The sequence below is a fragment of the Camelus dromedarius genome, chromosome 12 (genome assembly GCF_036321535.1).
Source record: "Camelus dromedarius isolate mCamDro1 chromosome 12, mCamDro1.pat, whole genome shotgun sequence".
NCBI lineage: Eukaryota > Metazoa > Chordata > Mammalia > Artiodactyla > Camelidae > Camelus > Camelus dromedarius.
Window position 1 is genome coordinate 13,754,634 of NC_087447.1, and position 27,084 is coordinate 13,781,717.

The 27,084-nt window shown below is 44.4% G+C and overlaps 1 protein-coding gene across 1 annotated transcript in view; it reads right to left on the reverse strand.

The window, feature by feature from the left end:
* The window catches only part of PTPRJ (protein tyrosine phosphatase receptor type J), a 153,034-nt gene that overhangs the window by 17,548 nt on the left and 108,402 nt on the right, over positions 1-27,084 (reverse strand). The window contains exons 5-15 of the mRNA XM_031459580.2: positions 24,986-25,219; positions 23,712-23,924; positions 19,428-19,694; positions 16,599-16,856; positions 12,443-12,700; positions 11,393-11,671; positions 9,072-9,362; positions 4,723-4,854; positions 3,066-3,276; positions 2,827-2,951; positions 1,526-1,613 (exon numbers count right to left, since the gene is read on the reverse strand). Coding sequence (XP_031315440.2) covers positions 1,526-1,613; positions 2,827-2,951; positions 3,066-3,276; positions 4,723-4,854; positions 9,072-9,362; positions 11,393-11,671; positions 12,443-12,700; positions 16,599-16,856; positions 19,428-19,694; positions 23,712-23,924; positions 24,986-25,219 — 2,356 coding nt within the window. The remainder of the gene's footprint in view (positions 1-1,525; positions 1,614-2,826; positions 2,952-3,065; positions 3,277-4,722; positions 4,855-9,071; positions 9,363-11,392; positions 11,672-12,442; positions 12,701-16,598; positions 16,857-19,427; positions 19,695-23,711; positions 23,925-24,985; positions 25,220-27,084) is intronic.

Sequence of the window (27,084 nt, forward strand, 5' to 3'; positions counted from 1 at the left end):
GTTTGTTTGTTTGTTTGTGGGGTTTTTGTTTTGAGAAAGCCTTTTTGATAAAGTTAATGGAATAAACCAGAAAATATACCTAGTGTTGGCAAGGGAGCAGAGCACCTGGCACCCTCCTGTATTGCTGACAAACCCCAAATTGGTGTTTTAAAAACACACACACACACTTTCTGGAAGGCAGTTTTGCAGTAAGTATCAAAACTGAAAACATGCCTACCCACTGATCCAGCAACTACCCAGCTTGGAATTTAGCTGAAAGCACTATTCATGAATACACCCAAAGATTTAGGCAAAAGGATAAGTAACTATGGGAAAAAAAAAAAAAAAAAACCTGAAAACATCAGGAAACTGGTTGAATAATTTCCACACACTTGAACATTTGATAGGCACTTAAAATGAAGTATTGAAGTTGTCACTAATGTCTTAAATGAACAAAGCTGGCCAGAAAATAATGCGTATAATATGATTCCGTTTGTGGGTATGTCTGTGTGTTTCGGGTACTAGTTCACATCAACATTGAGAGCAGTTGTATGTGGGTGTGACTATGGATTAAATATTTTCTCTGCTCTTCTGTATTTTTTTGTCATAAACATGTATAACTTTTATTTTAACAAGAAACAATAAAGCTGTTTTTGAACACCCTCCCTCACCAAAAAAAAAAAAAAAAAAAAAACTCATAATCTAATGCAAAAAGCTGGAACACAGGCACTGCCTGTCAACCCACCAGGGCAAGGTGGAAGCAGGAGACCAGGCGTAGCCCACTTTAGAAACCCTGGGCCAGAACGAAATCCCCCTGGCTGGCAGCACCTGACGACAGCGAATGAACCCCAGCTGATACACAGACTTCATGCCCCGCAAAGTCAGGCAAGAGGCTGTGTGATGAAGAGCAAAGACCAGGTTCAAGTCCATGTCCACACTTCCTACGCTCAGCTGCTGCATCCTTGCATACAGGGCTTAGGAGACACAGCCTCATGCAGGAGAGAATTCAGGGAAAGCACAAATCCAGTGCTCAGAACAGAGCTGTTATTTTTACTGTTTAACTGCTCACAAGGAGCAAGTGTACAGATAAAACAGTAATAGCATACAAGGCACGAGACAATGCCGAATCACTTCATTTAATGCTCCTCAGCGTCATGAGTTAGGCACTGTTACCACCCCCGTATCACAGATCATCAGAGACATTAAGGCCAAGCCCCCTAACAGCTAGTCAAGACGGAGTGTGTGTTCAAACTAAGCTAACTCTAAAATGACATCTATTAACACCCTGGTTAACCTAGAACACCTGTTTGAAAGCAACACCTTCCACTGCAGTGTTCACCACGACCTGATGCTTTAAGGCCCCCCAGCTCCCGGGCTGAGATAAAATAAGACTGGCCAGATGGTGAAGACTGTGGATGACGGGGACCTGGGGGCTCATGACAGCATCCCTCCCAATCGTGCAAATGTCTGAAACTATTCGTAATAAAAAAAAAAAAAAAACTCCCTTTAAAAGTAGGGTATTATTATTAATATAAGCAAGAGTCACCTTTTCTTTCTCCAGAAGATGAAGCCGCCCACAGCCACAATGACCAAGGCACCAAAGATGCAGCCAAAAACTGCTCCGCAGATGACACCTGGGAAAAGTCCAAGAGGGAGGTACTTCAAGAGATGCTCACGGACCATCGGTCTAGAGTCAAGAGTATGAGAGAGAGAGAGAGAGTGTGTGTGTGAGTGTGAGTGTGTGTGTGTGAGTGAGTGAGTGTGTGTAACAGAGGAGAGGTAAACAGCTCTGGACTTAAACTTGCACTTGGGAGCGAGTTCTCTGCTCCCAGCCCACCACTAACTGGGTGGTCTTGAGAAAGTAGCTGTTCCTCGCCAGGCTGCAGTTTCCTAAACTGCAAATAGAGGGAACTGAGCTATCGGGCTGTTCTTACCCACTGCTTTCTCTCTGCAAATGAAACTGTGTGCAGCAACCCCGTGTATAAGAGACAAAACCAGGCAGAAACGCTCTTGCTGAGGTCGGGGAGGGAGGGGCGGGGAGCATCTTAGGACTGAGCTCTTTGGTGAAGTGACTACTGCCTGAAAACCCCAAGATGAGATGTTCCACTGCCAACTTTTTGAGACTCACACCCACGTACAAGCAGAAGTAGCTACAGCACATAGTGACATAAAACCCATCTGTTTCCAGGGAAAGGCTATGGGGACCCCCTGAACTTTGAGGCTTCTTTTTTGAAGCCAACAACCACTGAGTAGGGAAACCAGACACACTAATGAAGCTGTCTGTCAGTCTGTCTCTGGCCTAAAGGTAGGGGACGTACCCTCCTTGGGTCCTTAAAGCTCCTAAATCACTTTGTTCTGGTTGATAAAGTACAGGAGCACTTGGCGAGGAGTCCAAGCCCTGCCTCGAAGGCACTGTGCAACCCTGGACAAAGACACTGTCCCTCTCTGGGTCTTAACAGCCTCATTTCTAAAAGGAGGGTTGGACGAGATGATTTCCTTGTCTCCTTCTAATCCTAATATTCAGGGGTGCCACACACTAAAAGTCACATGCGTGTCTGGCACGTGGGCACACAAATGACTACACGGAGGAGAAAGGACCTGCAGTCTTTGCAGACTGGAAATGCAAGTGGGATTCAGAGAAGGCAGTGTGGTGGGCGGGGCTGTGGGGACCTCAAAAGAGGAAGCTGAGCTGGGTCCCAATGGCCAAGTGACATCTCAACTTCTGAGAGGAGAGACTGGGCTCTCCAACCCACTTGGGGCCCCAGGAAGGCGTGCAGACACCCATCCTTCTGCAGACACTGAAAGCAAAAGCCCAGTGAATTGCTAACAGCACTGATGCTCCTCTACCTGGATCCTGGGGCAAGAAAACAGCATCTGAATAGCGACTGAAGGACACATAGCTCTCGGCCCCATCGATGAGTCCGTCACCATGAGGGTTGAAGGTAATATTGGTGAAGCCAGCCACAGAAGCCCTGTGGGACGACAAGAGGAAAAAGAGGAGGCTGGAACGTGTCTGACACCCAAGGCAGGTAAAGCTTTGCACCTCCGGGCCCAGCCCCCAAAGAGCAAGGACCCCTAGGCGTTACCGATAGGAGCCCAGAGGCTCCAGTTTCCCGTTGTAGTAGCCGTGCGTGGTGGACTCATTCCCAACGTTGACTTCGTATTTCAAGGCTCCGGACAAGCCCTGAGAACGCCTCTTCTCCTCTGTCGTGATGAGGTAAGTCACATACGTATCCGAGGCCCCCTTTTTGAAGTCTTCGTATGTATATCTCAAGACATCTTCTGATGGCCAAATGTCTAAGAAAGGTCCACAGAAGGAAAGGGGTAAGAAAGTGATTGCAGAGATTTAAGTCTCCCGGGTATCCACTAACGACCTTGGCTCTGGGTGATGGTAGGGACAGGTACCATCCCTCATGTGTGCGCTCCCTGCCAGGTTTTCCTTATTGCTATGTTCTAAGTGCTTTGGTTACATTAACTCATTTAATCTCCATAATAACCTCATCACATAGGTTTACTACCCCCACTTTACAGATGGGAAGATGAAGGCACAGAAAGATAAAAGGACCTAGGCCCAAAGCTGCACTGTCTATAAGGTGGAGTCAAATTTCTAACCCAGACGATCTGACATGGAGCGTGTGGCCTCATCCACCACAGACTGGTACTGGCCAGACTGGTCACTGTGCAACACGGTCCCCCTCATTCGGCAAAGGTCTGAGCTTGGGATCTGCTGAAAATCTTCACAGCGAAAGGACAAGTATTTGAAACAGACCCAAAACAAAAGACAGAGGGAAAGAGATCTCAACATCTCTTTTTGGAATTTTGCCGCAGGTTTGTAACACCAGCAGATCCCTTGTCTTCCCGGATCCCGGCAGCCTTGACAGTGTGTCTGATCTCTGTCTTCCTCGAGAAGACGAGGCCACCATCACAGGCTGAGAGACTGGGCAGGGCCGGCACTGCATTTTCCACAGTTAAAGAATCACCAAAAACAGCAGCACTTGGCACTTTAAAGCCGGACCTGAGGCAAAGCCCCCACACACAGCTAACAAAGACACCCTCAAATATCCCCTTCTTCCTTCCAAGGGAGGTAATGGAGCCCTTTAAGGGAAAGCAGCCTTGAATCCACCTCCTCTCTCAGCTATGGCAATGCTCTCTGCAACTTCCCACTACCAGTGCAAATCCTTTTCTCTTTTCTTCCAAGAGAAAGTCACTCTTTGAGGATGATTTGAGCATGTGCCTTTGTGTGTGTGTGTGTGTGTGTGTGTGTGTGTGAGTGTGTGTGTGTGTGTGAATGACAGACTTGGTTAAGACTAACATTCTGCCACCTAAAAGACCCTATGAGGCAAAAAAAGATGAAAAATCTAGATCCGAGGTAAGCAAGTTACAGCCACGGGCCAAATCCAGCCAGCAACCCGTCTTAGTAAATATTGGAACAGTCACACTCACACTTTGCATATCTTCTACAGCGGCTTTCACGCCACGATGGCAGAGCTGACAAGCTGAGAAGGAGACTGCAAGCTTGCAAAGCTTGGAGTATTTGCTGTCTGGCCCTTTAAAGTTTGTCAACCTCTAACCTAACTCATCAGGCAAATGGCTTACCCCCACCCACCCCTGGGTGAGTGCCAAAGTGTGGGCCGCAGCATGAAGACATGTGTCCGTCCCACTGACGGGTTTCCGTGGCACAGAAATGGGGCCCGGTCACGCCATCATGCCCTGGCTGTTTAACCCGTAATGACCTCTCCTTACCTTTGCCGGTGGTGAGAATGAGAGCATAGGCTTTGATGGGTCCGTGGCTGGCTTCAAATTCGCTGAATTTGACCTTCACCGAATTGTGACTGATAGACGTAATATTAGGGGACCCATCTGGAGAAGGGGGGTCTGAGATAGAACAGAACAAAACACGATCACCCAACACGTAAAACCAAAGAAGGAACAAATGTGTTAAGGAGAGAATTTGCTGCAGGGTCCCCCTCAAGTTCTGCCCTTGCTCTGGAAGCTGCGTGCTGGGCTCATGCAAAGCTCTTCCAGTGCAGAGGGCAGGGAAGGGAACTGGTGGGGAACAGAGATGGTAGATGCTGGGGGAGCCTGCCTAGTTCACAAGGACCCCTCCAGTGGGTCCAGCCGCACCCCCGGGGTGGTGTCCTGGCAGCCTTGTTTGTAGACCATAACCTGCCTTTTCTATCTTCCCTCCTGACCCAGAGGGGCCAGGTTCCTTATCCTGAGAAAGGGGCGGGGTGGGGGGGGTAGCGGGGAGAGACTGTGTGGGTGGAACTCTAAAATGGGGACCTGGGAGCTGCACGTGGGCTCGGCACTGGGATCGCTCCGCTGAGAACAGGGATGGAGCAGACGACAGAGGGAAGCAAAGATAACACACAGGGGACACACCTTCTCCCAAGACCTGGCTGCACTCCTGCCTGTGCCCTTCACACTCAAGTCCTCAGTTTTGCTGGGGCTGGTTTAAAACTCCACCCAGAGAAACTCACCCGACCTTCTTCCCAGAAACCAGAAAAGCCCACACAGGAGAGGGTCTTCCCTGGGAGACCTTCGTGACCATGGGCCTCACCCTCCTGAGCTAAGCTTGGGGAGCCACTCTCTGAATTGACACACAAGGAAGAAAAAGCTGAATTATAGGTGAACCTAAGTTTGTCTCCCACATAGTTTGTTTTCATTGTTATAACCAAGATTCGGGGAGACTGAGAAAACTGAACTCCAAAAAAACCACAATGCAATTCTCCAAACATACACAATCCAATATTGCAACCACCGCCACACGGAGCTGCTCAGCCTCGAACAGTGACTGGTCCAAGTTTGGATGTAAAATATCTCACTAATAACTTACTCTACACAAGTTACATGTCAAAATGACAACGTTTTTAATATACTGAGTTAAATAAAATGTGATCAAAACTCATTTAGCTGCTCCTTTTTACATTTTCTTAATATGGCTCCTAGAAAAATTTTAATTATACAAGAAGCTCATATTATTTTCTTTTTTTAACTTTTTTAACATTTTTTTTAACTGAAGTATAACTGACTTACAATGTTGTGTTAGTTTCTGGTATATAGTACAGTGATTCAGTTATACATATACATATATACATATATATATATATATATATATATATATATATATATATATATATATATATATCCTTTTCATATTCCTTTTCTTTACAAGTTACTACAAGCCATTGAATATAGTTCCCTGTGTTATACTGCAGAACCTTGTTGTTTATCTATTCTGTACATGGTAGTTTGTATCTGCCAATCCCAAACTCCCAATTTATCCCTACCTCCCCCTTTCCCCACTGGTAACCATAAGTTTGTTTTCTATGCCTATGAGTCTCTTTCTGTTTTGTAAATAAGTTCATTTATGTCACTTTTTTTTAGATTCCACATATAAGTGATATCATATGATATTTGTCTTTCTCTATCTGACTTACTTCACTCAGTATGATAATCTCTAGGTTCATCTATGTTGCTGCAAATGGCAATATTTCATTCCTTTTTATGGTTGAGTAGTACTCCATTGTGTATATATACATTTTCTTTATCCATTCATCTGTTGATGGACATTAGGTTGCTTCCATGTTTTAGCTACTGTAAATAGTGCTGCTATGAACACTGGGGTGCAGTATCTTTTCAAATTGGAATTTTCTTTGGATATATGTCCAGGAGTGAGGTTGCTGGATCATAACTGTATTTTTACCTTTTTAAGGAACCTCCATACTGTTCTCCACAGCGGCTGCAGGCTCGCATTATTTTCCACTGGACAGCACAGCTCCAGACCATGCTTCCACATGTTCCTGTGTCTAAGTGTCAACTGCCTCAACAGAGACTTCCTAACCAGGGCTCCAACATTTCCTAGCAGCTCTATGCCTTTTAGCCACCAGCAAAGAGTCCTCACCCCAAGACTGCCCAGTTGGCAGGCTAGCTCACCCACCTCCAAGCCTGGAAATCCTTTGCTTCTCACTGCTTACATCAGTCCTGAGCTCCAGGGGCCCTGTCTTCATACCCCATACCCCCAGGACACCAACAAATGTTGGGTAAAAGACCATCACGCCAACGCTCCGAGATTTGCCCATCCTTCAGCACTTCCTACCTCTTAGAGAAAACACAGCTCCACTTTTACGTTAAAAGACACGTTAAATTTGTACATTTAAAAAGCATGCTAAATGTGTACATAAAAATTCATCTGAGGAAAGGGAGATACAGATTAAGGAGTGAGAAAATCACTGGACTAAATGGTAAGTGGTCATTATGCACCTTAACCACACATGGCTCAGCTTCAGAAACAACTAACTCTGACAAGCGCCTTCTCTTCATGAGGCACTGTGCTCAGCTCCGGTGATATCAAATTAAACACAGTTTATGTTCCTTAATAGCTTAGACCCACTGAGGTGACATCATAAAACAGAGAACTACAAAAAAGTACCTACAAGGTTCATGGTTTCTATTATGTTCTACAGTGCTGCAGAAACACAAAGGATTCTGACCCAGGGCCATCATAGACAGTTGTGAGCTACACAAGTCCAAGGAGCCCCATGCACACAGTAGACTATATGAACAATGGCCCATGGAATTGAGCAGTGCACAACCTGAGCAACCACACACGGCAGCTCTAAAGTGGTCTTTCACACATATTGTATCATCTAATTTGTATAACAGCCCTGTTATTTCCCATTTTTTACAACTAAGGAAAACAAGACTCAGAAAGATTATGCATCTTTTCTGAGATCACGCAGCTCGCAAAAGGCAGACTTTATAATCAAACCCAGGTCTGCCTAAGTCCAAGGCTCTGTCCATAGACTCCCTCAACCACTTTCCAAGTCAGTGTCCCTGAAGAAGGTTTTCCTTCTTACTTTTACCACTAATTCTTCAGAAATTATCCAGAAACATTCTGATACCCCACAGGAAATGTGGAGTCAAAAAGCACAAAGCAAAACCAACTCAACCAAGGTGATCTAAGACATAACTTTGGCAAAGACATGGGGAGCAAAAGATAGATAAAAATGAAGCACAGAATGAATGTAACAAAACAGAAACAGACTCACAGACAAAAAGAGAACAAACTAGTGGTTACCAGTCAGGTAAGGGAGGTGGGAGGGGCAAGATAGAGGCAGAGGATTAAGAGAAACAAAATACTGTGTATAAAATAAAAAGTGACAAGGATATATTGTACAGCACGGGAAATATAACCAATATTATATAATGGAGTATAATCTATAAAAATCATGAATCACTATGCTGTACACTTGAAACTAATATAATATTGTAAATCCACTCTACCACAATTTTTAAAAAAAAGGAAAGAAGCAATTTCTTCCAAGTACAAAAAAAAAAAAAAAAAAAAAAAAACCAGATGGTCACAAAAAGATTATCTAGAGGGATCCTCTATGCAGTGAATAATCCCATTTCCCACAACGGCTGGGGAACTTGTTAACACAGATTCTAGGGAAATGAGACTCTTGAATGAATATCTGATAACAGTGGGGAAAAAAAAAAGTAGCGTTAAATTTTTTAAGTGTAATGCTTAATAGTAATGCGGTTATGCTTGGAAGAAGGAGAAAAGGAGTCCCTATGTTGCAGCAGTACATGCTGAAATATTTACAAATAAAATTACAGAATAACCAGGACTGGTCTCAAATAAATACAGTAAGGGAGGAGAGGATATAAATGAAGAAAGATTGGTTAAGGGCTCACAAACATTCATCTGGGGGATGATGGCTACACGGGTTCCATTAAACTGTCCTTCACTTTCGTGTATATTTGCACATTTCTGTAAAAAAGCTTTGTTTTAATAGAGTAGGAGAACTTACTACTTAAAAGAAAACGTGGCAACAAATTATTCTGTAAAGCAAAGGAAACCTCTGGAATATAAAAAAAATAGTTCCCTCTTACTAGATTTCTACAAATTCTATAGAATATATAAACTAGACTTCTGTAGAACTGGGTCTATACCAACAGAAGCAAATATTTTAGGATACATTTTTTTAAATAACAGGTTTCTAGGTCCACACTTGCAGACCCTGCGGGTCAGCTTTCCCGGGGTGCCCACAATGCCACCCGGCCACCCTGCCCTCCGTGAACCCCACCTGTGATGCCAGTGAGGCAGGTGTTTTGGGCGGGCAGTGTCGTCTTGTTACAGGACAAGGCAAAGACGCTGATGTTGTACACGGTAGAAAAATTCAAGTATGTGACCTCCGTCCTGTACTCAGAGCTGTTCTCCGAAGAGCAGCTCTCCAGGGACGTCAGATTCTTCCAGTCTCCACTGCTGACCTTCACCTTGAAGCCTGTGTTGGTGCCGACAGGGCAGTTCCACTTGAGGACTAAAGTTGGCTTTTTGGGGACCACTTCACAGTGGAAGGAGGCTACTGGTGCAGGATCTGCAAATCAAGCACAGCACATCACATCATCTAATTTAATTAAAAAAAAAAAAAAAGAAAAGATTCTGGGGCTTTTGCCTTTGCAAACACTGAGCCTTGGGGAGCAGCAGAATCCTCGCCCACTGGTGATGAGAAAATAGCCGTGGGATACGGTAGAAGAGGCAGGGGCTGACCTTGAATCAGGCCTTACTAATTGTGTGACCTTGGGTCAGTCCCCCAACTGCTCTGAGCCTCAGCTGCAGTCCTATTCGAGGATTAAATGAAACAGTGGCAGGCTGGGCGAGAACAGGGCTCCGCGAGAGGTAGCTACAACACACGGGGTGGCAGCAACTCCTTCACCTGCGTCACCTCATTTGGGGGCCCTCTTGACAATCCTTCTGGAACAGGAAGAGCTAATACTGTCCCATTCTGCAGATGAATCAACTGAGGCTAAGAGAGATTAAGCAATTTGCAAAAAAGAAGGTGCAGATCAGTGATGAAGCCAAAACTGGATCCCAGATTTTTTTCTAAATCCAGCTCCAGGGCGCTTTCTATACACACAACGGGCTGAATAATCAATGGTAAATGGTATCAGTTTCTTTGTCTTTAAAATAGGGTATTATTTGTCTCCACCTATCTGAGGGCCAATAGAGTTTTACTGAGGGCCAACCAAAAACTGATACAAAGGGAAAACTCTGTGCCCATGCACTGAAGGAGAATATTATCATGGCTTTAATGGTGCAGTATTTGAACGCAGGAAAAGCTACAAGGAGTCACCTAGTGCAACTCCCACATTCTCCACCTGACCCCTGGGAAGGTAACCTGGCCAGTGCACACCTGTTCCCACAGCTCTTGTTCCATCCACCCTCAGTCATAAATGCTTGTGTGTATTTTATCCCCTCCTGCTCTAGGGAAGCCACCCACATGCCAAAAGTCAGAGTCTAGACCAGATGGATGGAGCCTGAGTTAGCAGAGGTAACTCAAAGCTGCAGGGATTCTTCAGCCACTCCACATGCAAGGTCAGGGGTCAACAAGGTGCCAGGTCCCACATTCCCAGGGAGGAGGATCCAGTGAGACCCCTGCCCTCCCTTCCAAATCAGCCTGAAGGCACTTGAAAGTCTTGGCCTAAGGAAGAGATGAGGCAGGTGCAGAGAGGGTGGGGAATGAGATGGTTCAGAGGTGATAAATGCACCAGAACTGCGAGCAGAAGTACTCATAACCACCCGCCAAACATTCTCCGGGTTACCCTCTGAAAGCTCCCTCCCTCAGTTAAACACAGGGTTCCTCTTTTCTTTATCACCCTTTTTGCATTGAGACATAAGGATCAAAAAGGGTAAAAAAGCTGACATCTGTTTTAACAATATCATCTCTGTCTTCTTCAGTGTAAAAGCCCAGCTATGCACCTGCACTACAAGCCTGGACATCTCCCGCACCCTGGCCCAGCCTTCTCGGGCCTCACTTCCAGCCCCTCGCCCTCCTGCTCCCCTGGATCCACTTCTGCCACCCGGACCTCCTGCCCGTTCTTCAACACAGCAGGCACACTCCAGCCTCAGGGCCTTTGCACTGGCTGCCCCTCTGCCTGTAACACTCTGTGCCCTGATATCCACATAGCTGGCTTTTTTCTTCCTTCAAATCTTTGCTCAAAAGTCACCTTTTCACTGAAGGCTTCCCAAAATAAACATCTCATTTCCCCTGTCCTTGTTTATTTCCATCTCCTTAGCAGTAATCATTATCCAATAACTTGTTTATCCAATAACTTACTTATCTAGTTTATTATGTCTTCTCCACCAGAACAAAAGTTCCATAAAGGCAGGGATTTGTCTGTGTCATCTAACAGTGCCTGGCAGAGAGTACGTGCTCAATACAAAGCTGTTGACTGAATAAATGATGGGGTTAAATAAGACGAAACTAATAAACTAACAGGATCCTCAGAAAGCTCAGTGTCTATTATCACACCCCACACAAAAACTAATCAACTAAAGTTTACTACGAGGATCTACATGCAGGACCACATCACACAAGGTGTCCAAGACACACCTGGGACTACGCACCTGTACAGAATGACTGCCAGCCAGGTGCCAGTGACTCGGTGACATCCCCCACCTGTGTGAAGATCTCTACTGTGTATGAGGAGCCAGGTGTCAATTCGGTGACCGTAGCACTGGTGATGCCGAGGCCCGTGACTATTTGCGTTGTGTTGCCGGAATTTCCATCCTGATTAATTAGAAGGCGGTAGGTGTACCTGGAAGAGGCTTCATCAGAGTTCTGCCACCTTAAGGTTGCTGCTGTGGTGTTGGTACTTATTTTAATGTTGAACACATCACTGGGCCCTTAGTTTAAGGGGGGGAAGAAAAGCATGGGTTAGCTGGAATTCCAGGACCATTTTATTAACTGCATCTAAAAATAGCCTGAAAATTAATTAATTTAATTTAATCTAATAAAAAATAAAAAGAGCCTAGCTCCTTTTGGGAAAGAATAAATAAAGTTTATATTTGCTGGCTCAAAAGATGGAAGGCTTCCCAAAAAGACATTAAGAAAATAATTATACAGATTAAATCTCAAAAGAGGAAGGTTTTTCAGGTTTCTTTTAATACTTTGAGTTTATCTGAAATACATTTTCAAGATGGAGTTTCCTATCTGTTTTTGAAATATGATTAATGAAAGAGAAAAGTATATGAAAAAGATGTTATAAACTACCATCTCTACCATGTATTTAGGTCAAGTATTTGCAAAGCACCTCCCTCACTGTTACACTCACAGCACCTCATCTGAACAGCGTCTTCCAATGCCAACACGACAAGGTGACCCCCTTCTAGTCTGTTTTCCCAAGGAATGAATGCAATCATCAGGTTTTCCCTGCTTGTGGGATCACTTTCTGCTTCTGAAGACAATTCCAAGTCCTCGTGGCTCAGCACCAGTGCGCCACGAGCATAACAAAAAGTTTGCTGACACCAATGTTTTCAGCACACAGTTTCACGTTCTACCTGGAGCCTTGGAACCCAAGAGCCCCTCACCCCAGCATTTAACCAAAGCTCACTTCCTATCCTCCAAGTGAAAGTCGGGGGGAACACTCCCTTAGGAGGGCGTCCTAAGACACTTACGTGTGTACTGTGCAGTGGAGCTGGAGATCCCCTGGACATGGTCCACTACTGGGAAGATGGTGATGTTATAGAAGGTGCCCGGGATCAGGTCCCTGAGCGTGATCCCTTCGTAAGAACTGTTTGTCCAGTTAGAGCCATGCTCTGACTTTATAATTACACGGTAGACGTAATCAGAAGCATTGTCTGTATTCCTCCACTCCAGCTGCATGCCAGTCGTGCTGACACTGACCACACGGATGTCAAACACTGCACTGGAGTCTGTTTGGAGGAAAGGAAGGAAAAAGAGAAGTCTGTAAATGACCATCATAATATCCAGCTCTATTCCAAAGTGTCTATCAAGAGAACTTCCTCTTTTGTCATCAGACTCTCCAATGAGTTCACAAATGGCAAACTCCAAAACTTTGGTGAAAAACACACACGCTCAGTTCTTCCAAGAATTTTGGCTGTTCCATAATAGATGAACCTACCAGTGCATTCTACCGGTTTTCTGGTCTTTTGCTTTTGTCATAAAGATGCCCCATTTCAGGGGTCTTCTGGGGTGGAAATCCTGTTCAGTTCCTTGACCTGAGTGCTGTGACCAGATGGGTTCAATTCATCGAACTACGCACTTAGGATACGTGTGCTTCTCCGTGTGTGTATTGTATCTCAATAAAGTTTTTTTTAATCACTCCCTCAAAAGTAAGTATCTTTCTATTAACATAGTCAGGCATACTGAAGAGAAAAACTGAAATGGAGAGTTGGCACTTACTAAGCGGGAGCATCTGAGGCTGGAATTGGGAAGGGAATGAAGCACACGCGCCCCGCCCTCAGAGCTGGGAGTCAGAAGCGAGGTCACCCGCGTGAGTCCTCCGGGGACTGTCCTCAGACCACCACACCTCCCCACCCTGAACCAACTGTAAGATAATTGCACAGAGCGAGGCCCAGGCATAACCAGCCCTACAAGAGGGCTTCTTTTCTGCCCTTGCTTTCACAACTTTTTTCTCTTGACCAGTAACCCAGGTCACCTCTAACAAGAGGAGTTGGGTGGATAAAGAGAAAAGAAGGAAACAGTTTCACTGTAAGATCCTTTTTTTTTTTTAATTTTGCACCACATGCATGTGCTATCTGCACCCAAATTCATTTTTAAGTGGGTTCTCCCCTAAAAGAAAGCAACTTTGGAAGTCTTCTTTCCCTACCCACCAGATGCCTGATGTCAAAGGGATTCCACAGACAAAAGACCACGAAAGGCAACAATTTTCTATAAACATACTAGTAGAAATAACCTAAATAGTTCGTAAAAAGAGAAGGGCTAAAGGCACTGTGATCTGGCTATAGGATGAAATAACCTGCAGCCTCTAAAAATGTGAAGACATAATAACCATGGGAAGGAAGTTACGGTATATACCAAGTTCAAATGCAAAGTAAAGTGATTCATACAATTTTTGCAATGATATAAACTAAATGTATGTCTGTGGATACAGACAAAAAAGGAATTCAGTTGGGTCAGAAGAGCAGAGTTAAATTTTTAAGGGAGGAGGGGATAGCTCAGTGGTAGAACGTGTACTCAGCATGCACAAGGTCCTGGGTTCAATCCCCGGTACCTCCATTAAATAAATAAATCAAATTCCACCCCCCCAAAAAAAAGATTTTTAAAAAATCCTAAAATATATTTTAAAAACAACAGTGGAGTTATTGCTGTTTCCCTTTTTATGGTACTAAAATAAACACAACATAATATTTTATCATTTTAACCATTGCCAAATGTACAACTCAGTAGTATTGAACTTTCACAATGTTGTGTCACTAAAACCATTATCTATACCCAAACATTTCATCATCCCCAACACGAACTCTGTTCCTGTTAAACGACAACTCCTTGTTCCTCTGTCCTCCCAGCCAGAAGGTAACCTCTCTTCGACTTTTTGTCTCTATGAGCATGCCTATTCTAGGCATCTCACAGAAGTGGAATCATAGGGTATCTGTCCTTTTATGTCTGGCTTATATGTCTGGTTACCTCCACCTTTTAGTTAGTGTGAATCATGTTACTTTGAACACTGGTGTACAGATAACTGTTCAAGTCCCTGCTTTCAATTCTTTTGGAAATACATACATGTAGGAGTGGAATTACTGCATCATACGGTATTTGTTTCCCTTGTTCAAAATTGCCTTTCATCCTATCGCATTGCTTCTCCCTCAGTAATAATGAACATTGTTCAATAGTAGAATGGTAATACCCCTGAGAGCCTAGTGCCTTGTTACAGCTCTTCCTGATTTCCATTCAATGGGACAATCATAGGCAACAGTACAGGAGACGCCTTCTCCTTATGAATAGTCCAAAATTACTTTTGCAGCTGCACCACATCAAAGTGTCATTCACTCCATACTGTGGTGACGACCCCAGTCTTCAAAGCCAGATGGAGATCAGTTCACTACCTTGTCCCTGTGGGCCAGGCACTTAAGTTCACAGAGTCCCCATTCCCTACTCTGTAAAACAGAGATGATAGATAGTAATACCTACCTCACGATGTCGTGTTAAAAAATGCTTAAATACAGGATGAGAACCCAGCACTTTGCAGACCCCCAGTATATTATATTATTACTATATTAAATTCTGAACATTGGCAAATCACACAATACCAAGGGACCCCACAGTGGTGATCCTCTTACCACTATCGACATTCTCAAAACAAAAGAAAAAAATATATACGTTGATATCACAGCCCTAACTCAACAGTTGAATCTAAAATTCAGACTTGAAAAGGAACTACTGCACTTCATCTGAGGGATGCGTTTGAGCCCTTCCCTTATTTTAGAAGGTCTTCCAAGTAACTATCAGTGCTAAACCCAACCAACAGAGCCGAGGAAATCCACACAGAGAATCTCAAGAGCCCAAATGACTGCACATACGGCTCAAGGAATCGGTCTCGTTTCTTTATTATTCCCTTCCGTGGAGAGGATTCCAATTCCCTTGCAAGCCAAGATCAAAGAATACTGTATGTTTTCCAAGCTTTCCCAAAAATTTCATTTCAAATTTTAAAACAATGAAAAATAAATTGTTTTCATGAACTATTTTTTATCACTATCAATTAGCTTTATAGAACTAACAAAACTATTGTATCACAATGTTGTTTAAGAAAAATTGTAAATAATCCACCTGGCCAACAACAGGGGAGTAATTACATAATTTGTAATACATTCAGATCAGGGGTTCTTAAACATCAAGGTCTCAGGACCCTTCTGCCTTCTTAAATGTTACTGAGGTTCTCAGAGAATTTTTATTTATTTAGGTTATATTTATGTTTGCTGTAATGAAATTTTTCAATGAGGAAAATTTTAAAACATAAAAATACACAAGCATGCATTTCATTACTAGCCAAAAGAAAAACAATGCTATCCCGTATCATACAGCCATTAGAAAACTCCACTGTGAGTTGAGAGAATGAGTGAAAAAGCCAAATAGCGCTCCAGTTTTATTATGAGAATGAAACTCTCAGAGATCCCTGGACTACACTTTGAGAACCACCGACCTAACCAAGGGGTCAGCAAACTTTTTCTATAAGGGCCATAGAATATTTTAGGTTTTGCAGGCTATGTGTTCTCTGTTGCAACTACTCATTTCTAGCACAAAAGAAGCCATAGACATTATATAAAGAAATGAGCATGATTGTGTTCCAATAAAACTGTGTTTATAAAAACAGGCAGTGGGCCAGATTTGGCCCATGGGCTATTATTGTCTGCTGACCTCTGATTCTGACAGTGGAATGTCAGACAGGTATTAAAATCATCTTGCAGATATATTCATACTGATGAGGAAGCCTACTGATGATAAACTTTTAAGTGAAGAAAAAGCAGATTATAAAAAGCATGTACAGGATGACTTCAATATTTATAAAAGAAATACATACACACACATATGCCAGTATATACCTTAAACTTCCTAAACATCTCACATCAGAGGTTACCAGCGATTATCTCTGGCTGATGGTTTACCTGTGATTTTTCTCTTTTTGCTTGTCTGTATTTTATATAACGAATATGCATTGCTGTCATAAATTTTTTTGAAGATTTTCCTTAGACAAAAGAAAAGCAGTATTTGGAAAACCTGACATTTATAAATTATATTCATATCCCTTAAGAAATATGACTATTTCACAGAAAACACAGCTTATCTGCTTACCAGTTCTACTGTAAACTGTCCGGGATTCCCCTTTAGTCCCATTTGGTCCTTCTGGCACTATGTCAAAACGGTACTTGGTCCCAGGGTCTAAGCCACCAATGACAATACTCTGGTTGGTAGTTGTCTCCACCTGAGGTTTTCCAGTTCCATTGCGAGTGGCAGATATCTCAAAGGAATTAGAGTCATTGCTGCTCCATGCTAAGCCAACTTCCCTTGTGCTGACATTTGTCACTCGAAAGTCAAAAACTGGACTAGGGTCTGTAGGAAGAAAATAAATGACTAGATTAACAATCTATTTCTCCAGAAAACAAGGGTTACTGACCCTCATAAAATATTTATACTGAGATTAAATGCACACTTGGGACACCCAACCTCTCCCTTTCTCTTCTCTGTATTATTACCTACAACACAAGCCCCTCAGAAACTAGTGTTTCTAAGCATGAAGGGAACACTCGCAGGAAGGGTATAGCTCAAGTGGTACAGCACATGCTTAGTATGCATGAGGCCCTGGGTTCAATCCTCAGTACCTCCTCTAAAGATAAATAAATAAATGTAATTACCCCTCTTCCCCAAAAGAAATCCTAAAAAGTAAGAAAGAAACAGAACTTAAAAAAGAGAGAGAGAGAGAGAGAACCCTTGACCACAGAAGTGCAGAAACTGGTGTTTAAGTTGTGCAAAGTCATTCACAGGAAATGAGAATTCTCGTGGGTCAAGGGCTCACGCTCTGAAAAAGGACTGTGGCCATTGCTGGCTGCTGCTTTATCTTGCACACATCATTAAGCCTCCAGAGTCTCTGTTTAAGGATGTGCAGCACAGGCTGCTACTGACCCCCAAAATGGACCCCCCTTGCCTTTTTCCTTAATCATACACTCCCAGAGTTTTAGCAGTATACACAGCTGTTGGGAATAAAAACTACATTTCCCAGCCTCACTTGCTACTAAGTAGCCATGTGATTAAGTTCTGGCCAATCGGATGTGAGCAGAAGTACCCATAAGGCTTCCAGGAAGTATCCTTAAAGGGTGAAGCACTATTTTCTGTCCTTCCTTCTTGTAGCTGGAATGTGACGTGATGCCTGGTGCTCAGTCTGGCCAGCTCTAGAACCAACAACGTGGTGTTGGCTGCAGCTTCCTGATACCAGGACAGCAGCTGAACATTTCTGGAGCCAACACTACAGCTGAGGCTGCTGACTGTTTCACAGCTGGGGATTCCCTGGGAAGGGAGTCATTTCTGGGTCCCAGCCGAAAGCCTGCTCCCCAGCTGTTATGAGTTGAATTGTGTAACCCTCAAAATTCATAGGTTGAAGTCCTAACCTCCAGTACCTCAGAATCTGACTATATTTCAAGATAGGATTTTTAAAGAGGTGATTAAGTTAAAATGAGGACATTAAGTAGACCCTAACCCCATATGACTAGTATCCTTATAAGAAGAGGAGATTCGGACACAGACATGCACAGACCAGAGGGTAACAACCTGAAGACACAGGAAGAAGACGGCCAGTACAAACCAAGAAGGGAGGCCTCCAAAGAAACCAACCCTGAGTCACTTTGTCACCTTGATCTCAGACTTCTGGCCTCCAGCACTGTGAGAGAATAGATTTCTGTAGTTTAAGCCTCCCGGTCTGTGACCTGTTACAGCAGCCCCAGCAAACTAACACCCCAGCCCTTCCAGGGATTCTGTAAAGCCTCCGCTCCTGAGATTAAGTCCCTTTCAGCTTCAAATAGCTCAGCTTCTGTTTCCTGCAACTGAACCACAGCTGACACGCTCCCACCCCATCCTGCCTGGCGCTGGGCTTCTTTTAAAATGAGAGAGAAATAAACTCCTGCCTTGGATACTTGGGGACTGTTTTGTTACTTACCACAAAAAAAATCCTAACAGATTAAACAGTGAAAAAGCAAAAGGTAAAGAAAAGGAAGCGGGTTCTATTTACCCCCAAGACCCAGTCAGAAGATGGTTGTAAGAACGCCTGAAGTGTGTACTTCTTGGGAAGCAGGAGACCCTCGAATAAAGCATTCTGGTGGGATGAGCCCTGGGTCCAGAGCCAGGCAGCCCCTGGGCTCAAGTCTCGGCTCTGCCACTTGCCAGCTCTGCGGTCCTGGGCAAACTGTTCAGCTGTGCTGGGCTGCAGTTTTCTCACGTGTAGAACAGGGATCCTGACACCTCCCATGAAGGCCACTGGACACATGTCCAGCTCCTGGCACAGTGTGACACTGATACCATTACCCACTAAATTACTCTACTCCTGGGACACCATCATTGTGTTTTTTTTCAATTATTAGACCTTCCTTGGAACAGAAAGCTTTTCATTTACTGCCTATCATCTCATCTTCAAGGGACAGTTGGATGAGAAGAAAAGACGAGATGCAGCTATGGCTGCTTCATGAGAATGCCAGCCAGCATCCAAAGGACAAAGGGACATGAATATGCAGGTTCTTTATGTCTCTGTGGATCAATTTGCTCTCCACCTCCACCACACTAGAGTGGCCAGCAAAGCACAGGCTGTGACACTTACAAGGTATGACACCGGCTCTTGACACCCCTCTCCACCTGGGCTTCCTCATCCATAAAACTAGGCTGATGCCAACCTTGTCACAGATTTGAGGACATTAAATGAGACCACACAAGGAAAGCACGTCACACGATGCTGGGCATGTGGGCCGGGTCAAGCCATGATCACTGTTACTGTACCACACGTCTGAAGCAAGTAAGAGTCCCTGAGGACCCACATGCTGAGCTGTGCCCTCCTCGAGTGCAGGAACAGTCTATCTTGTATCTGGGCCTGGCGCACAGCAGGCAGGTAAGAAAGGTTAGCAAAGCAAGGAGCAGACTCACGGGTGTACACTTGGAGAAAGCCTGGAGTGCCCTCAGATCCGTCACTGAGCAAAGGCCACACAGTGATGTTGTATAAGGTGCTGGAGCTGAGTGCAGTGATGACAGCATGAGTTTCACTGACAGTGAGATTGAAGGAATCGGTCCTGCCAGCAACTTGTATCTTGTAGGAGTAGACAGAGGATGACTCATTATCACTGATCTTCCAGGTCAGGGTCAAGCTTGTGGCACTGATGTTCACGACTTGAAGGTCAAATACCCGGATAGACTCTGCGAAGACACAAGACAAGTTAACAACCACCAGAATGGCCAAGCTACAGAGAGAGAGAGAGAGAGAGAGAGACAGAGAGAGAGAGAGAGAGGCTGTCATCACAGCACATCCTCTCATCTAAGAAACACTCTTAGTGATTCTTCCTTCCAACTCTACACCATTTAACCACAACCACAACATGCCCAAGTGCATGGGGGGAGCATCTTCAGTGAAGGAACAATCTGGCCAATTGCAACTCTTTGTTCTTCTTGTGAGTTGACTTCAAGATGTGACAGACTCCTCAGACAACAACATGGACCCTACTCATGTCCCCTACGGGCTGGATGACCCAGAAAGGCCTCAAGTACGTATCCATCTAAGAATGAACACTATACTCTACGTGACCAAATAAGGACCGCAGACTTCAGCACGAGGCAGGTCTTGGTTCCAAGGTCAGCTCTGCTTTAATAGCCAGGTGGACCTTAGGAAAATCACCAGGCTCAGTTTCCTCATCTCTAAAATCAGGGTAGCAAACCGAACTCAAGAAAAGGCAACACCAGAGTGCTAGGTCCTCCCACTTGCCCACCCCACCCTCCCAACCCACCCTCTGCCCCTCTCCTGCCTGCTCTGTGCCCCGGGAGGCTGACTCCTGCACACTGCATCACTGGGGCACAGGTGTGCAGAGACCCTGCCAGGTGGCCTGGGACCAGGCTCCACCACTGAATGATACGGGCAGGCGACTGGGCGGCTGGAAAAGAAAGCAATTGGAATCGTTCTCCCCTCTGCCTCCTGCTCTGTTGCCTGTTCTGGCATGACTGGCTCCTCCATTGCCCCGACCCTCACTGGGCTCCAGAAACACCATTCCCTTCCCCTTGCTCTTCAGCCTTGGAGGTTGATTTTCTACCACAACAAGTTTCAGGGGTCTCAACACCCTGTGATGGTTTCCTTAACTCCGTGCCACCTAACTAGTCACTTGACAAGTGCCTGATACCATATATGTGTGTGTGGTGTGTGTATACAATACAGAGAGGGTTATGGCAATAATAAAATTATGACAATATAATAATTACATGTATTATATAATGATTATTTATTACGTGCTAGGACAGCCAACACAAACCAGGCTCTGCTGTGTATCTATATGAACACAAGCCTAAGACACAATCACTATTACTTTGATTCCACTTAAATCACTTTAAAAAGCAGGGAACCCCAGGCACACACTAAGCCACGTGAACCGTATTAGCAAATCAGGCAAACAGAACCTCCTCTGGACGGCTCTGCCCTGGGGTGCAGGGCTTGGTGAGGCGCCAACAGGCTAGAGTTCAGCCCCCACTTACCCACCCCCCGCACAAGCATCCTGTGTGTAGGGCAGTCCCTCCACTGTCACTGGCACGCCTGGAGGGGCCCCTTCCTCTCCTCTCTCTTGCCCCTCCTCTCCCAGCCAATAATTGCCTCCAAGTAACCTACAGCATATCCTCCAGGTCCCCACAAAAGAGCGAAACATACATATAACATCTCTCTAGGAATTAAATCAACCCCTCTAGAATCATCAGAGTCCTTGAGACGTCACGGAGTCCCAGAGCCTCCCCACATTCATACCTCAGTGTCCATGATCTGCACTTTCACTCACAATGTTTCCTCAATGGACACGTCCCCCTCCTCCTCTCTATTTATCCAAATCCAACCCCTCCCCCCCGCCACATCAAAGCCTCTCCTCCCTGCAGAGAGGCCTTCCTTTGGGATTTGAGGTTAAACTCATGCTCCAGTCTTCCAATGTCACAGCACATACTGGGCTGCTACAGTGGACAGTGGCCATGTGTTACCTGTGCAGCACCCAACCTCCTTTTCCAAAAGGCATCTCAATCTCTCTTGCAGAGAGGAAGTACTGGCACCCATAGAGAAGCTGGGGGCCAGCGGCTCCCTTCACCAGCACAGCCATCCAGAAAGCTACATGGAGAAAAAGTATGTGGCACCCTCTCCACCTTAGAATCCTGAGGGAGTGTCACCAAGGTCCAGAGTGGTCCAGCCCTCCAGAGCATCCTGGATGCCAGTCTGTTTTCTGTCCTTGGTCCTCCAGCCCCCACCCTCTCTCCCTCCGTTCTATGGGTCTACAACAGCCTTTCAGAATAGATATATTTTTGGATAAAATAACCAAAGTCAGTCTATGTGGCCTGCAACCTAGCCCCCAGGGGCTACAAGTCTACAGCATTTCTTCCTGAACCCACAGAGCCTGACCATGTACTTCTCCAAGACTGTTTATCTCGGCTCCTCACCTATATTGAAATTCCCTGAGGGTAGGAACCATGTGTTTCTTTACCCCCTAATCAGCAACTCCAAAAAAGCTTCTAAATATTGGCCAATTTACAGAGTGGGAGTGCTGACAAATTACAGGTAGAAGGCAGCAACGTGCGTGTCAGCAAGTGTCACAGGAAGGTCAGAATGCCTTCCAAGTTCAGGCCAAAAAAGGAAACGTGTTTTCTTCTCTCAAGGGAAAAATACTTAACCACTATGGGCAAAATGAGTATCAATCAAGTTATAAGAGAAAGACAGTACACCAGTTTGTCTCACTGGCCAGTACGCAGAGATATGAAAGAAAGACATGAGGTAGCGCCCAGTGTCTGCACATGGTAGTGGCTCAATATGCTGTACTGACACATAGCCAACAGGCACGTGAAGAGATGCTCAATATCACTAATCATCAGAGAAATGCAAATCAAAACTACAGGTGACGCCTCACAGCATCATTAAAATGTCCACAAATGATAAATGCTGGAGAGGGTGTGAAGAAAAGGGAACCCTCTTTCACTGCTAGTGGGAATGTAGTTTGATGCAGCCATTATGGAAAACCACAGTCCCACTCCTGGGCATATATCCAGAGGGAACTCTAATTTAAAAGGATACATGTACCTCAATGTTCATAGCAGCACTATTTAAAATAGTCAAGGCATGGAAGCAACCTAAATGTCCATCGACAGGTGAGTGGATAAAGAAAATGTATATATACACAATGGAATACTACTCAGCCATAAAAAAAGAATAAAATAATGCCATTTGCAGCAATATGGATGGACCTGGAAACTGTCATTCTAAGTAAAGTAAGCCAGAAAGAGAAAGAAAAATACCATATGATGTCACTTATATGTGGAATCTTAAAAAAAAAAAAAAGTGGACACTAATGAACTCATCTACAAAAGAAACAGACTTACAGACATAGTAAACGATCTTATGGTTACTAGGGAAAGAGGCTGGAAAGGGATAAATTTGGGAGTTTGAGATTTCCAAATGTTAACCACTATATATAAAAATAGATTAAAAAAACAAATGTCTTCTGTATAGCAAAGGGAACTATATTCAATATCTTATAATAACCTTTAATGAAAAAGAATTTGAAAACAAATATATGTATATACATACATGACTGGGACACTATGCTGTACACCAGAAATTGATACATTGTAACTGACTATACTTCAATTTTTTTTTTAAGTTTTAAAAAATGACAGAAATGAACTTATTTACAAAACAGAGACAGATTCACAGACATAGAAAACAAACTTATGGTTACCAGTGGGGAAAGGAGGTGGGGACGGATACGTTGGAAGTTCGAAATTTGCAGATATTAACTACTACATATAAAATAAACAACAAGGTCCTACTGTATAGCACAGGGAACAATACTCAACACCTTGTAATGGCCTATAATGAAAAAGAATATGAGAAGGAATATATATATACACACACATACAACTGAATCACTGCTGTACAGCAGAAATTAACACAGCATTGTAAATCGACTATATCTCAATTTTTAAAAATACGGTGTATTGAGCTCAATGAAAGAAAAGTCTTGGCCACAGAGTTAAGAAGAAACTCACTGGATCTGCTCTGTCCGAAATCCCTTCTGGAAAACTCCCTCTGACAACAAAACTACTTATGAAGCAAGAGATAACCCAGAACCAGAATCACAGAAAACAAACTTTGTGCTAAAAAAAAAAAAACCTCTGGCTGAAGCCATTTTACACAATTCAACATACTTATTTTGAACTCTGTGGACTGGGGCTGTCCTTCGGTGCCGTCTTCTGCTTGAGGATAAACAGTGGCCTTGTACAGTGTGTCAGACTTTAACCCCAAAAGCTGGACTTGGGTCAGAGAAGGGTCAGAGGACTGGTCTGCAGATTCGGGTGGGTATTTGCACTGGGGAGTGAGGATCCTGGGTGGCTGGGACCGGCTGTCCGCGTTGCTGGCGTCTGTTTCAAACACAAAAGGCAAAGGTGTTACCTGCAACAGGAGCACGTCCGTGTCTTCTGCCAGCGCCGCTGCCCTCCCCGCCGGAAGATGGCACGTCAGACAGCAGCCCCGGTCGGGACTCCACGAGTGTCCATTCCCTTCCCACCCCACACAGAGATGCGTGCTCCTGCAAGGGGCCTGATGTGGGGCAGGTATTCCGCCCTGTACTTTTATCCCAGGTAGCACCGCAGGTATCTGGGCTTCTCTCTCCAGCTCAGCTCTTTGCATCCCTCCCCAGCTTCTTTCGAGAAACCATTTTCTCCTACCCAACTCCAGACATGGGTTTCCCGGGACAGCCACGTGACACACGCTGGGCTAATCAGAGCCCACCCAAGGAATTCTTTCCCGGGACCAGACCCCGGCTGAAGGCACGCAAAACAGACAGAACTGCTGAACTAGGAGGCAAACCGGTGAAAAGAAAGAAGCAGGGAGGAGAGACAAGAATCACCTCATCTCTTCAAGGCCTTGCTGCCCATGGGAGGGAAATACACATGAGCTTGTAAATTGCTCTTTTGTCTAAGCTATTTGAAGTCTGGTTTCGGTCACCTGCCATCAGGAATTCTCACAACTACTTTGGAGTTCTGTTTCCTTATGTGTAAAAGGGCGGTCCTTCTTCTCAATTCACAGGTTACCCCTGAAAATCCTATGAAGTCTGCAAATGACTACTCCACTGTCGATGCAGAAGACATCTGCTAGATTTGCCTGGGAAGCACCCCCTTTTCTCAGTGGACGTGGTAAGTTCCGCCAATGGGCCTCCTTGTATTAACACAGCTGTTATCTGCGCTGCTGAAAGCTTAGAGAGCTAAAGGGGCCAGCTACTTTCCTGGATGCCAGAGTCCAAAGAGCTTCAACCCTCAATGTGCTGACCTGTAAAATAAGAACATTTCTCCCTCCTTCCTCATATACGTGTGGGGTCACGCTGAAATCTGGAGAAGACCTCTAAAATTCTAAAACACTATACAAATATAAGAAGTTACTAAAAGTCAAACCAGCAGATCAGAAGCCCGCTTCTGTAACTCACCTAAGCCATTTTCTGTAACCAGGGCATTTCTCTGTGTCTCATTTGATTCTGAAAAATACGGGGTGACCTCGTATTGACACCTTGGCTTCAGGTCTGTTATATTGACCAACTCCTGGCTTCCAACGTCTTCAAGGAGCATCCAGTAGGTGGCAATGATGTTATCATTCTCCCAGGTAAGAACAACTTGCGTCACATTCACGAAGGCAACACGAAGACCAAAAGTTTGACTCGGCTCTATTTTAAAAACACACAGTGGGCATTGATGGAATATGATATTTGTAGCCACATTTCATTAAGAATGACTGGGGACACTGATGTTTCAGTGTGACCCACTAAAAATAATTCCTTTATACCAGAGTCCAGTGCCATTCCACCATCTCACAGCAGGAAGAAAACTTATCATTATACAGAAAAGAGGAAAAAAGAATAAACCTTAAAGCCAAAAATTTTTAGGCTGGGTACTATTCTCCAAAATGGTTAACTCCAACAGTGATTTTGATACTCTTCTCAATTGCCCCTTCAGACAGAAACATTTAACATTTGTTTCAGACTTCAGGAAGAAGGCGTCAAATAAAGTGGTCATTTGCTACATCTAAAGGTCTCAATTCAAGATAATACAAATAATGTTTCAGAGTACCAAGACATTTCAATCAAGACACTCATCCCTGTATTCCAACCCCACGGGGACTTTTCAGAAGACTTTCAATCTCTACTATCCCCCCACTGCTCTTTCCATCACTTTATTTGGCTGCTTGTGACATAAACCAAATCATTTTAGCCACCACCTTCAGTCTTGAGAATAGCAGAATGACTTGCTCAAGAACGCCCACTACTGGTAGCATGGGGGAAAAACAAGAACCCAGGGCTCCAGCTTTAGGCAGACACAAGCACAAGCAGCATTGCAGACGGAGCCCCAACCCTTCTTGAGGTGGCTGAACTCAAAGACACTGGCCTGGATAACTCAGCTCTGAAGCGAGCTGATCCACACAACGATTCCATCCTTCAAGTTAAATGTATCTGTTGCAAAGATTTCTAAATCGGGTCACTCGTGTCTTTTTTAAGGAAATACAACACCAATAAATCAGCCAGCTCAATGGTCTGGGTGACTGTTAGGAGCATCACTGTATCACTGCGCTCTGGAATCAGGCTCCTGGGTTCCCACCATGTGATGCTCAGTAATTCCAGGAGCACAGAAGAAACTTAACTTCTCAGCACTGCAGTTTCCTCCACTGTAGACCTCGAGGTTACTGTGAGGATGCCCTGATGTAGGAAGGACAGCTAAGCACATAGTACATGCTCAGTGAATAGCAGCTGATAAACACAGCCCTGACCTCGGGGGCTTGAAGTTGGACTGAGGATACCTGGCTCCTGGGCTGGGTGCTTTTGGCCACCTGTCCACCTCCTCTTTCCTGCAGTCACCAATTGTACATCATCTTGTCCCATCACCATTTCTAAATTCTGTCCTCTTCTTCCTCCTTAATTCTCATCTCTCTGCTCTCTCCTTCATTTCATCTCTTTCACAATATAATATAGCAAATCTTTACTGTGAGTTTTTTTTTCCTTGGAAACTGTGCTCTGAGGACCTCCAGGAGTTTTTTGAAGATACCTGTGATCCTCCCTCCCCAGTTCTTTTTTACTTACTGGGCTTCTGGGCAAGATTTTATTTAAAGAAATAGTTTCCTGGCTTAAAAAAAAAAGTTGAAAACCACTGGTTTAGTGTTGGCCTGCTTCGTGTGCAGAAGGCGCTGGGCCAGGCAGTCACTTCAAGCCGCGGGCTCAAGAGATCAGGTTTCCATGGCCGTGACTAGCCAATGAGACCACACTCCCAGATCAGAAAGCTAACACAGGACCTCTTTTTTAAATTTTATCTTTTTCTCAGCTTAAAAAGAGCTTCTCATCTCTTTTTTATATTTTTGGTTCTTTTTAGCTAAAAAAAAAAAAGCTGTATTTGCAGCTGTAACAGGTGGCTCAAGATATTGACATCTAAGCTAAATAAAAATCTAAGCTTAATTGAATATCACTGGGCTCTTATTTCATTTGAAACACATACTCCTCTATAAAACTTTCATGCCCAATAGAAGCTCCTGGGAATATAAACA